At 45.7% G+C, this 12989-nt stretch overlaps 4 protein-coding genes across 4 annotated transcripts; all 4 read left to right on the top strand.

Moving 5' to 3' along the window:
- The first annotated feature begins 337 nt into the window (after positions 1-337).
- On the top strand, positions 338-2019 carry LOC132707720 (zinc finger protein 394-like). The gene is made up of 7 exons (XM_060679648.1): positions 338-487; positions 644-724; positions 794-818; positions 870-1082; positions 1275-1476; positions 1784-1798; positions 1851-2019. Exons 1-7 carry the CDS (start codon positions 338-340, stop codon positions 2017-2019), a joined length of 855 nt encoding a protein of 284 aa, XP_060535631.1.
- A 54-nt stretch (positions 2020-2073) lies between these two features.
- Positions 2074-8454, top strand: LOC132707719 (zinc finger protein 11-like). Its single transcript, XM_060679647.1, has 18 exons — positions 2074-2248; positions 2319-2510; positions 2737-2946; positions 3021-3206; positions 3354-3511; positions 3622-3772; positions 3965-4069; positions 4261-4446; positions 4553-4829; positions 4974-5044; positions 5268-5432; positions 5602-5772; positions 5929-6060; positions 6172-6358; positions 7341-7442; positions 7525-7688; positions 7811-8011; positions 8048-8454. The coding sequence occupies exons 1-18, from the start codon at positions 2074-2076 to the stop codon at positions 8452-8454; spliced, it is 3240 nt and encodes a 1079-aa protein (XP_060535630.1).
- LOC132707041 (zinc finger protein 646-like) lies at positions 8452-9700 on the top strand. Its single transcript, XM_060678681.1, has 2 exons — positions 8452-9328; positions 9452-9700. The coding sequence occupies exons 1-2, from the start codon at positions 9256-9258 to the stop codon at positions 9637-9639; spliced, it is 261 nt and encodes an 86-aa protein (XP_060534664.1). The 5' UTR covers positions 8452-9255; the 3' UTR covers positions 9640-9700.
- A 336-nt stretch (positions 9701-10036) lies between these two features.
- Positions 10037-11061, top strand: LOC132707718 (zinc finger protein 2-like). Its single transcript, XM_060679646.1, has 4 exons — positions 10037-10184; positions 10339-10446; positions 10555-10656; positions 10841-11061. The coding sequence occupies exons 1-4, from the start codon at positions 10037-10039 to the stop codon at positions 11059-11061; spliced, it is 579 nt and encodes a 192-aa protein (XP_060535629.1).
- The last annotated feature ends 1928 nt before the right edge of the window (positions 11062-12989 follow it).

The raw sequence follows: 12989 nt of genomic DNA, 5'->3' as shown, positions 1-12989 counted from the left end.
ATATACCCGAAGGAGCATCACGCCATGCATATCCTGCTCGAGTGCGGCAAGCAAGCGATTTTTCAATGTCCCTTGTGCCCGAGAAAATGCAAGAAGAATGACGTCTTACAGACCCATTTGAAGAACATCCATGGGATAGTTTAGGCGTTTAGTTTTAGGATGGTGTCTAGGTGTTATTTTAGAGTTTAAGTCTGAGTAGTTGGTAGCGGCTTTCCAAATTAGGGCGCTCTAGGTTAATCGTCTAATAAAAGACTGTTCCTTTAGCTGTTAACATCTACGTAGCTATTCGGTTTCCTTCTCTTAACGTTTACACCTTTTAGTTCTTCCGTACAAGGACATGCGGTTCTACTGCAACTGCGGCAGGAGCTACAAGTACCCGGAAGGTCTGCATCGTCACAGGAAAGAATGCGGCAAAGAAAAAAAATATAAGTGCCCGCACTGCGAGCACAGGAGCCACCGCACCGACAACCTTAAAAAGCACATGCTCGTTCATTTTCAGATCTGCTAACGAGGAACTTGTTTCTCTCTGTCAAACACATTCACAGTTCACCAATGCGTCCAATTACGCGTTTTTTCTTCTTTCTTAACTTTGCGGAAAGAGGTTTCACCGTAACACCATTTTGCATCATACTTTTAAAAATAGCGTAACAACGATTTTGACTCTCCTTGCAACCGCAAGCGATGTAGGAGAACGACCTTGCAAAGAAACAGCGCAATACCATACGTATGATTGAGGCGCTATGTTGAAGTTCACCAATAAAGTGTTTGCCCTATTCAATTTTTTGTTCATTAGCTCGACTCCTCGCGTCTTCTCGAACGTAAAATCGTCCTTCGTTTCCGAATCAGTAGTTGACGGTGTACTTTTTTAGACGACTTCTACAACTTCTCGCTGGTGGACCACTTTTACATGGACGGAGTTTGGTTCGTGTGCAAGACGTGCAACAAAAGGTACAAACACCGGACATCCGTATGGCGGCACATCAAGTGGGAGTGCAACAAGAAACCTCAGTTTGCGTGTTACGTGTGCGGGAAACGAGTCACCCAGAAGACGAGCCTCAAAGCTCACCTGGAGAACATCCACGGCTTAGTCTTCGTTAAACGCTTCTAAGTGATATGTTTATATGTTGTTCTATTAAATTTTATGTACGGATCCCGATTGTATATTTTAAATATATTTTATATTTAACGTTCTTACTATCGTCCTTTGTATATGTATATAGGAACCTTTCGAATTTACCGCGACGATCAATGATATAACTTCCGATTTTTTTTAGTCGCTTCGCGGTACCACGCTTACCACCTTCTAGACGGCCTCGACGGGCCGTATCCCTGTCATGTGTGTCAGAAAAAGTACAAATACAAGACTAGCCTGAACAAGCACCTCAAGTACGAGTGCAACAAGGATCCCAGCTTTGTGTGTCCGATTTGCGCGAAGAAGTTCTACCAGAAAATCCACCTTAAAAAGCACATGCTATCGTCCGTCCATCAGCGAAGGATCATTTACTTTTAAATGGCGCCTGGGGTCTGTAGATTAAGATATTCTAACGTGCCTTCATATGTGTTCCTCTAAGTGACACTAAGTGAACCTCTACATTGGTTAGAAGTTAATTCAAAGTTATTGAGGTGAAACAATCCTCCATTATACGTATTTTGTACACTTTTTATACATTTTATACTATTTATAAAATATATATGCTATATCGCCATCATCGAGACGTTTGTACTGTGTGCGCAGTGCCGATTTTCGATACGCCTCTAGTTTTTGACGTACCCATTTTTGTAGCGTACCACAAGTTGGGTGAGTTCTACATCTGTCGTAACTGCAACGCCAAGTACCGATACCACCGCAGCTGGCAGCAGCATTGGCGCCACGAGTGCGGCAGATTGCCGAAGTACACTTGCCACATCTGCAACCAGGGTTTCACCCACCAGGGTCACCTCAGATACCACCTGTCCACCACCCACAATTTGAATTTTGACAATTTCGATTTCTCAGTGCGCACGCGGCCCAAATACTAGCGTTGTAGTTTGGTGACCGAAAAGAAACCGTGTTAAACCCGGCTCGTTTTAGGCATGCGTTGTTGGGGTTGCGGCACGACGTTGCGCAACAAGACGGCCCTCTTCAGACACAAGAACGACTGCCCGGTCGAGATGAGGTTTTCTTGTATAGTGTGCGAGGCGAGGTACGCGAAGAAGTCCGGTCTGAAGAGACACCTGGTTTATCGTCACCCTGACATATTTGGAGCCGGTTAAATAAACGATTCGATGGAGATCTTGTGTTATTGCCAGTCCTCTTCACCGATCCCGCCAACTTTTAGCAATGACCGATGGTTTTGCAGGTAACTTTTACTGTCCCAAGTGCGCTAAACCGTACGTGAAGATGACCTCGCTGCGCAAACATTTGAGGATCGACTGCGGTCACTCCAAGAGGTTCCGTTGCTCCTTCGACGCATGCAAGTATCGATCCAATCGGAAAGAAAACACCAAAAGACACATGGTGTTGGTACATGGTGTCTCAAATGCCTTGTAGCACATTACCCTCTGTCTGTGACGCTATAGTTGAGCGTGAGGAGTAGTTCAAGTGATCGAAGATAATGTTTTATTGAAATAAATAATAATTGCTGATACTCAGAACGAACACGGTAAACAAAACTACTTTTTTTTTCATTTTCGATTATATATTTCTGTTTGTAAGTGGATGTCAGTAACGAAGGTTCGTGATTATCTGCGTTTTAGATTTCAAATGCGACCTCTGCCACAAGGGTTATTCGAAGCCGGAGTCGCTCTACATCCATAAGAAGTACAACTGCAAGAAGGGCCTTGTGGGACGAGAGTACCGATTCGCGTGTCCCAACGACGGTTGCACCTACAGAACCAACTTCAAGTTCAACTTCAATAGGCATTTCTTAAACACTTGCAAAGGAAAACCCCTGAGAAACTTCCCCAGCCAATAAATCCCTAGCTTAATTAAATGTATGCCCGCGGGGTGTGGCGATACGCTGTATCGTTTCGAATTGTAGGTGGTCCGAGGTACATCTGCACGGTTTGCGGCAAATCTTACAAGTTTCGGAGCTCCCTCTGGCGGCACACCAACTTAGAGTGTCAGAAGGAGCCGGCGTTTGCTTGCTACTTTTGTCCCTACAAGACTTACCAAAAGGGACACCTCAAGAGTCACCTGTGGACGAGGCACCACCGCCAAGCCAAGGGCCAATGAGCTTTCGTTGTAATGTAGTAATAAACCGGTCAATTCTATCCTGCTTGTTTTTATATATCCTTGGGCGCCATATTTAGGTCGTCGATGTCATCGAAGGCCGTTCATGAAACGTATGCCTAATCGATTTTCGATTTTCCAGGATCGTATTTTAACTGTCCGTCCTGCCGGAGGAGCTACAGGCAGCTGCGCTCGCTCAGACGCCACGTCAAGTACGAGTGTCAAAAGGAACCGTCCTTTTTTTGCCAGCACTGCCCTTACGCGGCTCACCAGAAGGGCGCCCTCTATAGGCATCAGCGCGCAAAACACAAACAACAACGGCCGCTTCGTTCTTAATGTCGACCCAGTTGTGTGGAGTTGTAATTTTTTCAATGGTCGAATATTCTTTGACGTTGACCTTGGAAGTGTAGTGCGGCAAGTCGTACAAGAGAAAGAGCTCCGTCTACAATCGCTCGAGGCGGGAGTGCGAAAAGGATCCGCAGTTTAGGTGTTCGATTTGCCCGTACACGGCCAAACAGAAGGTTCACTACGTGAAACACGTGCTCGGCAAACACAAAGACCGTACCGGCGCTTATCGAACCTCCGTTTATTTATTATGCGCATATGTTTTATATTTTTATACCCCCACGTTCGAAAAATAAACCCTTTTTACAATACCGACGGGTTGTTAGAAATATTCCGTCTACTAGAAAAGGTTCTCATGCGGACGACGTCGGTTGCTTTGGTTGAAGTAACGACCGACGGGTGTTTTAGGTGCGAGATGCCCGAGCTGTAGGCGACTGTACGGAACTGTAGCATCGTTAAAGTTTCATCAAAAGTACGAGTGCGGCATAATGGCGGCGTTCGAGTGCGCCTTCTGCAAGTACCGCACCAAACGGAAGAGTTCCGTGAAGCAACACTGCCTGATCAAGCACCGGGAGCAGCTCATAGACGACGAGAACTTTTATAAAAGATTGATGCAATAAATCCGAACTAGCGTTACTAGTTTTTTTATCCGCTCCCTTTTCACCGCCAGAAAGTTTCGGTGACTTAAACGCTCTCGTTTTCAGGTTTCTATCCCTGTCCCCAGTGTCCCAGAGTGTACCGCCACTACACGTCAAGATCGAGACACGTCAAACTCGAGTGTGGGAAAGGACCGACTTTTAAATGCTCGGCGGAGCGTTGCAACTACGTAGCCAAGCGCAGGGGACACCTAAAGACCCATATGCTCAGGATACACAACTTGCAGCTTCAAAGTGTCAAACACTTTTAGACAATAAACCGATTTTCCTCTAAAGCTTTTTGATTGGGTCGCGGACTATCACACGTTCCATGTTCTATTTTAACGGACTTGCCTTTCAGGCGATTGCAAGGTGGAGGTTTCCGAGTACGAGCCGGCTCAAAAGGCGTTCAGGTGTCCTATCAGAATGTGCCGGTTTGAGGACAAAACGCTCACATACTTGCAGGATCACATAGCCCTGGATCATTGTCTTCCAGAAGATTATAGAATGGAGATACCTCACTACCAGCCGCTACCGAAGCCGTTCAGATGTCCGATCAGGATGTGCCAGTACGAGGGCAAGGCGCTATCGCATCTGAAGCACCACATCACCCTGGGTCACCGGCAGAATTGGGCGCGGTTTATCAAACCCAAAGCGGACGCTTCTTTATTATAAATTTCTTCAAAAGTCGCCTTTGTCGTTCTTCGCCAGTTAAAATGTCATTTTCTTTGCTCTTCACTGGTACCGTTTTTAGTTCGATTCCCGTGTCCGAACTGCGCCAGATCCTACAAGAATAAAACACACTTGACGCGACACCTCAGACTGGAATGCAACGTCGAGCCGAAGTACCAGTGTAGAGCCTGCTTTAGGTCGTACCGGCACAAACATATATACGACAAGCACGTTTGCAAAGTACCGTTTCTATAATAAAACAGTCTACTCGAACTCTCGGCTCTCATTCAATTCGATGGGGCGTCGGCGGCACCACTTTCATGGCCATAACGCATCTCGACGCTTCGCTTCCATTAACGCTGTGACGGTGCCTCCTGTACGGTACTCTCAAACCGATGTTTCAGGTCATCACTACGCGCAGTACGTCTGTCATTGCGGCAAATCGTACCGGCACCACCAGTCGCTGTACAAGCATCGGCGATTCGAGTGCGGCAAGGACAAATCTTTCTGCTGTGACGTGTGCACCAAGTCCTTTTGGCACAAGCAGTCATACAAAAGGCACTACCACCGTCACCACCGCTACTAGTTGTTTTTAGTACTATTGAAGGTTGATTAAACGGAATATTTTCGTACCCGCGTATCGACTAACTCCCGTTCCCGCGTGTGACACCACCCCGCACTTTTTTGCTCTTTTCCGCCGCCGTGACGGTACGTGAGTAATTCGGGATTATTTTTCAGAGTACTACCTCCACAGGTGTCCCAAGTGTCACAAAACCTACAAGTACAAGTGGAACCTTCTGCGTCACCTAAAGTACGAGTGCGGAATTCCGCCCCAGTTCACTTGCAGGCTGTGCCACAAGACGTTCACCCACAAGAGCAGCCTGAAAGTTCACGTGGCCTGCGTCCATGGCTACGAACTCACCTTTAAATAAACCCCCATTAATAAAGTGTATGGCCGTTCTTAGTGGAATAAAATTATCTAAAAGCGGGTAGCCTAGTTAGTGCCGACGTCCCCGTCCGGTTTCACGCGCGTCGCGATCGTAATGCTTCGTTTTTTGTTTCTAGAAGAGTCGAAGCGGTTCGAGTGCGCCAACTGCTACCGCAGGTACAAGTACAAGAAGAACTTGCAGTCGCACGTGAAGCACGAGTGCGGCAAGGGGGTGAAGTACAAGTGCCCGTATCGGGGTTGCGAGTATGGTACAAAGATTCAACGATCTCTGAAGCGGCACATGATGCTGAGAAACCACGTGGTCTAAGCGGTCGTTGAAGCGACCCGTTTGAAACATCGGTTGACTGTCATTTTTTTAGGCTACTCTTGCAAGCACTGCGGTAAGACGTACAAGCACGACACGTCACTATACAGACACAAACGGTACGAGTGCGAAGCTTCCTCGAGACCGTACACCTGCGGCGTGTGCCGCAAGACGTTCAAGAGGAGAGATCATTTGTTTAGGCATAGCGTTTACGTTCACTCAAGTGGCAAAATGTACCCTACGTAAAGCTAATAAAGAGTCGAGTCGCTGATTAAACTTTTGCATTGCTGTTCAACATCCCACAGTCTCATGGTGGAAGGAACCAACGATCCAGTAAGATGAAACTATATGTAAAAATAAACAGGTCATTTAAAATTTATCAAAACCACTGAAAACCGCTGAATATTTTTATTATTTTGTAGGGTCTAAGTTTGATTTCTAAGAATTTCTAAAAGAGTAGTATGTATGTTTCTTGTACCTAAATATCTATCTATATATCGTAATTATTATTATATTATTATATATTGATATGTACCAAAAAAAAAACAGTGAAAACCCAATTTTAACGAAAATAAATATCTCTTCTATCTGTGGTGCGTCCCTGGCCATACTATCGAGAAAATACGGCACCCAAGCAGCATACATGTGCTGTCGTCGCTCACCCCACCATACGCAGGTGGTTTCTTAAATGGTGTATTTCTGTTAAGATCCCCACCAGCGTTGGTAAGAGACTCTTTGACGCCTAGAGAAAATATAAAGTTTGAAGCCATTGTTCCTACCCTCTCGGCCTCAACAGCGGGCTGTCCAATTGTCCAACAAATTTAAGAAATTGACTGTATTTTTTGCTTATGTCAAAAATGATTAAACTATTTAAGAAGCTATGGAAATGTTTTCATTGGTTGATATGACACAGTTGACATTGTAAACTCCAAAAGCGGCATATTGAGGCAAACCATTTTAGAGCACATTATACTTTTAACAAAGTTAAACTTCCGAAAGCAAGTTTTTCGTTTGAACTTTGGGGTTTTGTCTTACTGAATCTTTCGTTCCGTCCATTGTCGCTCTGCCCTGTCAATACTAAGGCTCTCCATCAAACCCTTAGTAACTCTAACCCCTTTTAGACGATTGCTCCCAGAAATACGTCATCACATCGAACGGGCGATACGGATGCAGAAACTGCATAAGTTCGTACACTAAACTGACTAACCTGCGACGCCATCTTAGGTACGAGTGCGGGGTAGAGCCACAGTTCGCGTGCCAGCACTGCGACAAGAAATTCGTCTACAAGTTTCGCCTCAATCAGCACATGCACGCCCATACCCATTGGTAGGGCGTGGTATATACTCCCCCTCCCTTTAGTATCGATGTTGTTGTTGTAATTTAATATCGGTGTCTGTACGCAATAAAGCTTCGTCTCGCTTCCCATTTTTGACGCGGTGTTTTTTATCTCGGACCCCATTTCAGGACGGTACGCGTGCGCGACTTGTTCGAACTGCTATTGGTACAAGAGTAGTTTGAAGAGGCACATCACGTACGAATGCAACAAGGAGGGAAAGCAAGTGTGCCGCTACTGTTTCAAGGTGTTCAAGCATAAACACAATTTGAACTTCCACATGGCCATGAAACATTAACGCTCGTTGCGCACAAAGCGTCACCTTTACGTAACGTTACGTAACGTGTAAACGTTCTTTCAGCGAGGCGACCGCGTCACTACGCTTGCGCCGCCTGCGGCAGGACCTACAAGCACCACGCGTCGCTGTACAATCACGTCAAATACGAGTGCGGGGTGGAGCCCAAGTTCAAGTGTCCCGAGTGCAGCTACATGGCGAAAAGAAAACACGTCTTAATAGCTCACCGCTTTACTCATCTTCCTGCGTCAAACTTCCCTCCGAATCGTTCGCGATAGACGTTTAGACGGTACTTTTTTTCAGTTCCCGGTACGAGGCACGGGTGTCATAACTGCGACAGAACCTACACCAATAGGGCTAACCTGAGCCGTCACCGAAGGCAGTGCCTCGACAAAGCGGTTAGGCACGAGTGTCCGCACTGTGAGTACAAATCCTACAGGAGTGACCAACTGAAGAGTCACCTGTTAAGCCACACAAGCGACAACGCTCACGTCGCGTCGCGGTCGGTAAAGCACGTGTGCGCAAACTGCAACAAGGCGTACGCCAAGAAGAACTCGTTCTACAAGCACACGAGGTTCCATTGCGGCGAGGCGAACGTGTTTAGGTGCGTGAAGTGCGACTACAAATCGCCCAGGAAGGAGAACGTGAAAAAACATATCGTGGTGCGGCACGAGACCTTCGATTTCCCTTCGTGTATGGTCGTCGAGTAAAAGACTAGTCGTATAGAGGAATGTTACTAACCAAATGCGGAATAACGGCAAGTAGCAAAGTAGTACCCGTCACATTGTTACACTATGCCCTGTCGTATACTGCGCGCCAAAGAAATTGCAATACCCAGTATATGCTTAGCCAGAAAACATTTTTGTCCCAGACCAGATTTTTTAAACTTCGCAAAAAAATAAACGTCTTTGGAAATTGAAAATTTCGTTTAGCACAAGTGAAAAGTACGTTGGTAAGAGAGGTAGCACAGTGCGCTTGATCGCGAAAAACCACTCCTAAGGCTTTAGAGATCGTTTCAGTATAACCAGCGTAATCGTACTTGAGTGGGGTTCAGCTTTCCATCAGATCGGTTTATTGGAGGACTAAAGCTATTAGGCTACACTCAAACCTTCCTCATTTGGCTTTGACATAAACAACCATGTCTGGCATGGTATCGAGGACGACCTCCCTGGAATCAGGAGAGTGATCGAGTCGTTTTTAATGACGTGTTGCGGTTTTCTGCGGACAAAGGCCAACTTTATTTTTGCATGGAGGGTGGGACTGTGCTTACAAGACTTATGGTTTGAGGTGCCACAAGGCTATTAAGCAAATCACCTCTACTTTTTGGACCGAAGCGTGAATCTTACATTAATAACGTAACCATCAGCAATCGCAGATCAAATTTTTACCAAGGCATTGCAGTTACTAGCAACTTCGTTCGACAAGCTTCAAGGTGATTTATCCCCCATTAAACATTTATCGGATGTGACACCTTGGAAGGCTGAATCGGTTGCGGCATCTTATACTGGATTATGTTTAACGTCTACGTTAAACATAATCGACTTCGTGTTACAACTTACGTAGACGGGCAACTCAGTCTTAAATGTAAGAATCCTTTCAATAAACTCGTATAAGAATGTCATCTATAATTCATCAATTAAACTCCTTCCCGAAATATTACTAAAGTACATTTACCGGGCGTTTTTATAAAAACGTTATTTTTTTTAGCTTCTGCTTTCATGTGCGGGTGTTGTTCGAGGGCGTACAAGCATGCGCACAACCTTCGTCGTCACGAGTGCGGGAAACTGGTGCAGTTCAAGTGCGACTTCTGCGACAAGGCGTACCCGCATAAACTAGAGCTCGAACATCACTACTTCGCCAGTCACACCGACGTCATGGAACCTTTCTTCCCCTGAAGCTTTTCGTGCTTGATGTTTTGTATTAATTGTGGCTTTCAATATACTTCCGCCTCTGTCATGCACGTTGTTGATTTCTGACCAGTCCTCGAAGCAATCAGTATCTTTTTTACCGTTTTCAGTGCAGTTTGAGTTGTACGACCAAGTATCTGGCGATTTCGTCTGCGGCAGATGTCGCAGACACTACAAGCGTAAGTCCAGCCTGAAGCAGCACCTCAGGTTCGAGTGCGGAAAACCACCACAGTTCACTTGCACGTATTGCGGCAAAAAGTTCACGCAGAGGGGCACCCTGAAGTACCACCTCATTACCGTGCATTCCGATTTTTAATAGATAATAATAAATGTGGTATTGGGCTAATAAAACTGATCTTTCCATTTCCATCCATCGACGATTCGAATGGTTTTAGATGACGAACGGTTTCACTGCCTAGGCTGCAGCAGATCGTATAAGCACGAGGCGAGCCTGAGGAAACACATGAAGTACGAGTGCGGCAAGCCGCCTCAATTCGCTTGCCACATCTGTCGCAGGAAGTTCACCCAAAAGGGCTCGTTAAAGTACCACGTCGTCATGTTGCATCCGCACTTTTAATACTGTATCAATTTTTTTCCTCAATAAACGACTTTAAATGGAACGAAATGAAACCATAACGTACAATCACGAGAGTTGTCAATTGTTATCGATATCATATTTGATTGTAGATGAATTTTGCTGCCGTTCTTGTCACAAATCCTACAAGTCCAAAAGGTCGTTATTGAGGCACGCCAAATACCAGTGCAAACAGGAACCATCGTTTTACTGTACCGACTGTCCGTACAAAACGTTCCTGAAGTCCAACCTGCATAAACATCTGCGCGCCAAGCACCGACCGGACAGGATGTTTTAGTTTTACAAGTGTTTGAGACTGTCGTTTTTAGCTCCGTACTCGTGCTGCGACTGCGGCAAGTCGTACAAGTGCAGGCAGTCCTTGTGGAGGCACTCCAAATTTCAGTGCGGCAACAGGAAACCGTCATTCGGCTGTAAGGATTGTTTATACCGGACGTTTCTTGAAGGGAACTTGCGCAGGCACGTACGGACGAAGCACTTGAACTAACCTGTTACATTTTACGTTAAATAAACACGCTCTGAATAGCTTCGGTTTCTAAATCGCTCAACTCTCTCCCGGCCTTGTAAAGCGTTCTCTACCGTCGGTCGTTTTTTTAGATCTGTGGCGACACGTGTGTCAGACCTGCGGCAAGTCGTACAAAAACCGAACAAGTCTGAACAGGCACGTCAAGTACGAGTGCATGAAGGAGCCTCAGTTCGAGTGCCCGGTATGCCACCACAAGTCCTATCAAAGAGCGAACCTCTTTCAACATGTTCGCATAAAGCACCGGAACCTCGACACCTCGTTGTACCCGGAGTTTACCCGGAAACACTCCTGACGCTCGACGATGATGTACTGTACTTTTTATTGTATTCCTTCTCATTTACAACCTGTTGTAATATATAATACGCTTGCGTTGCTGACGTGATTTTCATGGCAACACTAGTGGCAGCAAAAATGAACTTCACCATCCCACATTATCCAAAGTACTCGCACACAGAAAACCTTCGAAAAGTAAAGTTAATATATCTTGTAAGAACGTTTTTAAAAGTTAACGACCCCTGAAGATCGTGCACGATAAGCAAGTTTACCGGAAAAAACATCGGTAGTGGATTAATGGTCGCCGTTTTTAGTACGGGCGAAGCGTCCGCTTACGGTGGTTTGCGAAAACTGCGGCAAGCTTTACCGCGACAGGGAACCCCTGCTACGTCATCAGCGCTTTACCTGCGGGAAGTATCCCGAAAAGCCTGTCCACAAATGCCGGATTTGCACCTACTGGACCGTCAATGTGGACAAATTCAACAAGCATTATCGAAAGTGTCACGACGTGATCAATCCCGATCCGGACGGAGCCCCGCCCACGTAGGCGTTGAAGTGGTGAGTCGAGTACGTGGCGAATAAGAATTTGAACATGGACCGGCCCAGTTTTTCCTTCCACGCTTTGTCGCTGTCGCGGGGTTTGTGTCGTGTAACTAACAGCGCCCTCTAAGACGTCAGCCACGTAGTTATAAGTGAACCGTGTTTTTAGAGAGAAGGGAGAACAAGTGTCCAAACTGCTTCAAACGGTACGTTCATCAGAACAGCTTGTGGAGGCATATGAAGTACGAGTGCCACAAGCAAAAGTCTTTCTTCTGCAGTTGGTGTCCGAAAGCGTTCTACCAGAAAACCCACCTGCAGAAACACGTATCCGCCAAACACTTCGTGTTTTAAAAGTAGCTATTCGGCGTCGTAGACTATTTTAGATTTGTTGTAATGTTTGAAGATGGATTATTACACGTTACGAAAAAAATAGCCCGTTTTACTTCTCCTTGGCGCTAGACGTCGCTAGTGGGCTAACTTGTCGGTTTTCAGATAAATCGGCCGTTACATACTACTGTCCGACGTGCACCAAACCGTACAAAACGAAAATTTCGCTCCAGGTGCACCAATCCCGAGACTGTACCAACCGGAAGTTGTATCAGTGCAAGACTTGCTTTAAGGTACTCAAACGTAGAGACTATACGAAACTCCACGTGTACTCTAGTCCCGATTGTTTCAAACAACCGAAACCCATCGACAACTTTACCTTGTTAATAAAGTAGCGAGAATGTTTCCGATTTTTAATCCCCGAAATCTTTATCGAGAGCTTCACAAAGTCGGATTGACTTAATCGGAAACGGTATAAGGGCAAACCGTCTCCCTGTACCGACCAGTAGAGGACTCGCGCTTTTAGGATCATAGAACCTCCGACTTAACCTACGAAGTAAATTTTTTGCAGGAAGCTTGAGCAGATGTTGTCCCCGGTGCAACAAGACCTACAAGAATAGGAAAACGTTAAGCGCGCATATGGCGCAGGACTGCGGTAAGGGTAAAATGTTCGAATGCCAATATTGCAAGGCCACGTTTCGACGCAAATTCCATCTCAAAGGACATATCCACAACAGGCACGCGTTGATGGTTTACGGGAAGCTATTCGAGCCCCCAGGGCAATCGTGTAACGATTTTAAAGACTGCAAAATTAAAATGTTTTTCGAGTAACTCACATAAAGTTTTTTTTAATCAGTTCCTTTTCCCGCTTAATATACTATAGCATTATTTTCATACAATTTTTTTTTTCAGATTTTAAGTATACCTGTCCGAACTGCCACAAAACGTACATGTACAAGTACAATCTCAACCGTCACTTAAAGTACGAGTGCGGGAAGATGAAATTTTTTGCTTGTTCCGTGTGCAGCAAAGCGTTCTCGCAGAAATCCACGCTGATATCTCATCGGGCCGCTATCCACA

This window comes from Cylas formicarius, unplaced genomic scaffold (genome assembly GCF_029955315.1).
Source record: "Cylas formicarius isolate icCylForm1 unplaced genomic scaffold, icCylForm1.1 PGA_scaffold_9__14_contigs__length_23061073, whole genome shotgun sequence".
Taxonomy (NCBI): Eukaryota; Metazoa; Arthropoda; class Insecta; order Coleoptera; family Brentidae; genus Cylas; species Cylas formicarius.
This window is presented reverse-complemented; position numbering and strand designations above follow the sequence as displayed.

Excerpts from the sequence above, each read along its gene's own strand:
- LOC132707041 (XM_060678681.1), top strand. The coding sequence starts at position 9,256 with ATGTTTAACGTCTACGTTAAACATAATCGACTTCGTGTTACAACTTAC. Across the intron at positions 9,329-9,451 it reads CGGGCAACTCAGTCTTAAAT|CTTCTGCTTTCATGTGCGGG; the intron begins GTAAGAATCCTT and ends TATTTTTTTTAG.
- LOC132707718 (XM_060679646.1), top strand. The coding sequence starts at position 10,037 with ATGGTTTTAGATGACGAACGGTTTCACTGCCTAGGCTGCAGCAGATCG. Across the intron at positions 10,185-10,338 it reads CAGGAAGTTCACCCAAAAGG|ATGAATTTTGCTGCCGTTCT; the intron begins GCTCGTTAAAGT and ends ATTTGATTGTAG. Across the intron at positions 10,447-10,554 it reads ATCGTTTTACTGTACCGACT|CTCCGTACTCGTGCTGCGAC; the intron begins GTCCGTACAAAA and ends TGTCGTTTTTAG.
- LOC132707719 (XM_060679647.1), top strand. The coding sequence starts at position 2,074 with ATGCGTTGTTGGGGTTGCGGCACGACGTTGCGCAACAAGACGGCCCTC. Across the intron at positions 6,359-7,340 it reads AGTGGCAAAATGTACCCTAC|GTACGAGTGCGGGGTAGAGC; the intron begins GTAAAGCTAATA and ends ACGCCATCTTAG. Across the intron at positions 7,443-7,524 it reads ATGCACGCCCATACCCATTG|CTTCGTCTCGCTTCCCATTT; the intron begins GTAGGGCGTGGT and ends TACGCAATAAAG.
- LOC132707720 (XM_060679648.1), top strand. The coding sequence starts at position 338 with ATGCGGTTCTACTGCAACTGCGGCAGGAGCTACAAGTACCCGGAAGGT. Across the intron at positions 488-643 it reads ACCTTAAAAAGCACATGCTC|CGTAACAACGATTTTGACTC; the intron begins GTTCATTTTCAG and ends TTTTAAAAATAG. Across the intron at positions 725-793 it reads GAAACAGCGCAATACCATAC|CTCGACTCCTCGCGTCTTCT; the intron begins GTATGATTGAGG and ends TTTGTTCATTAG.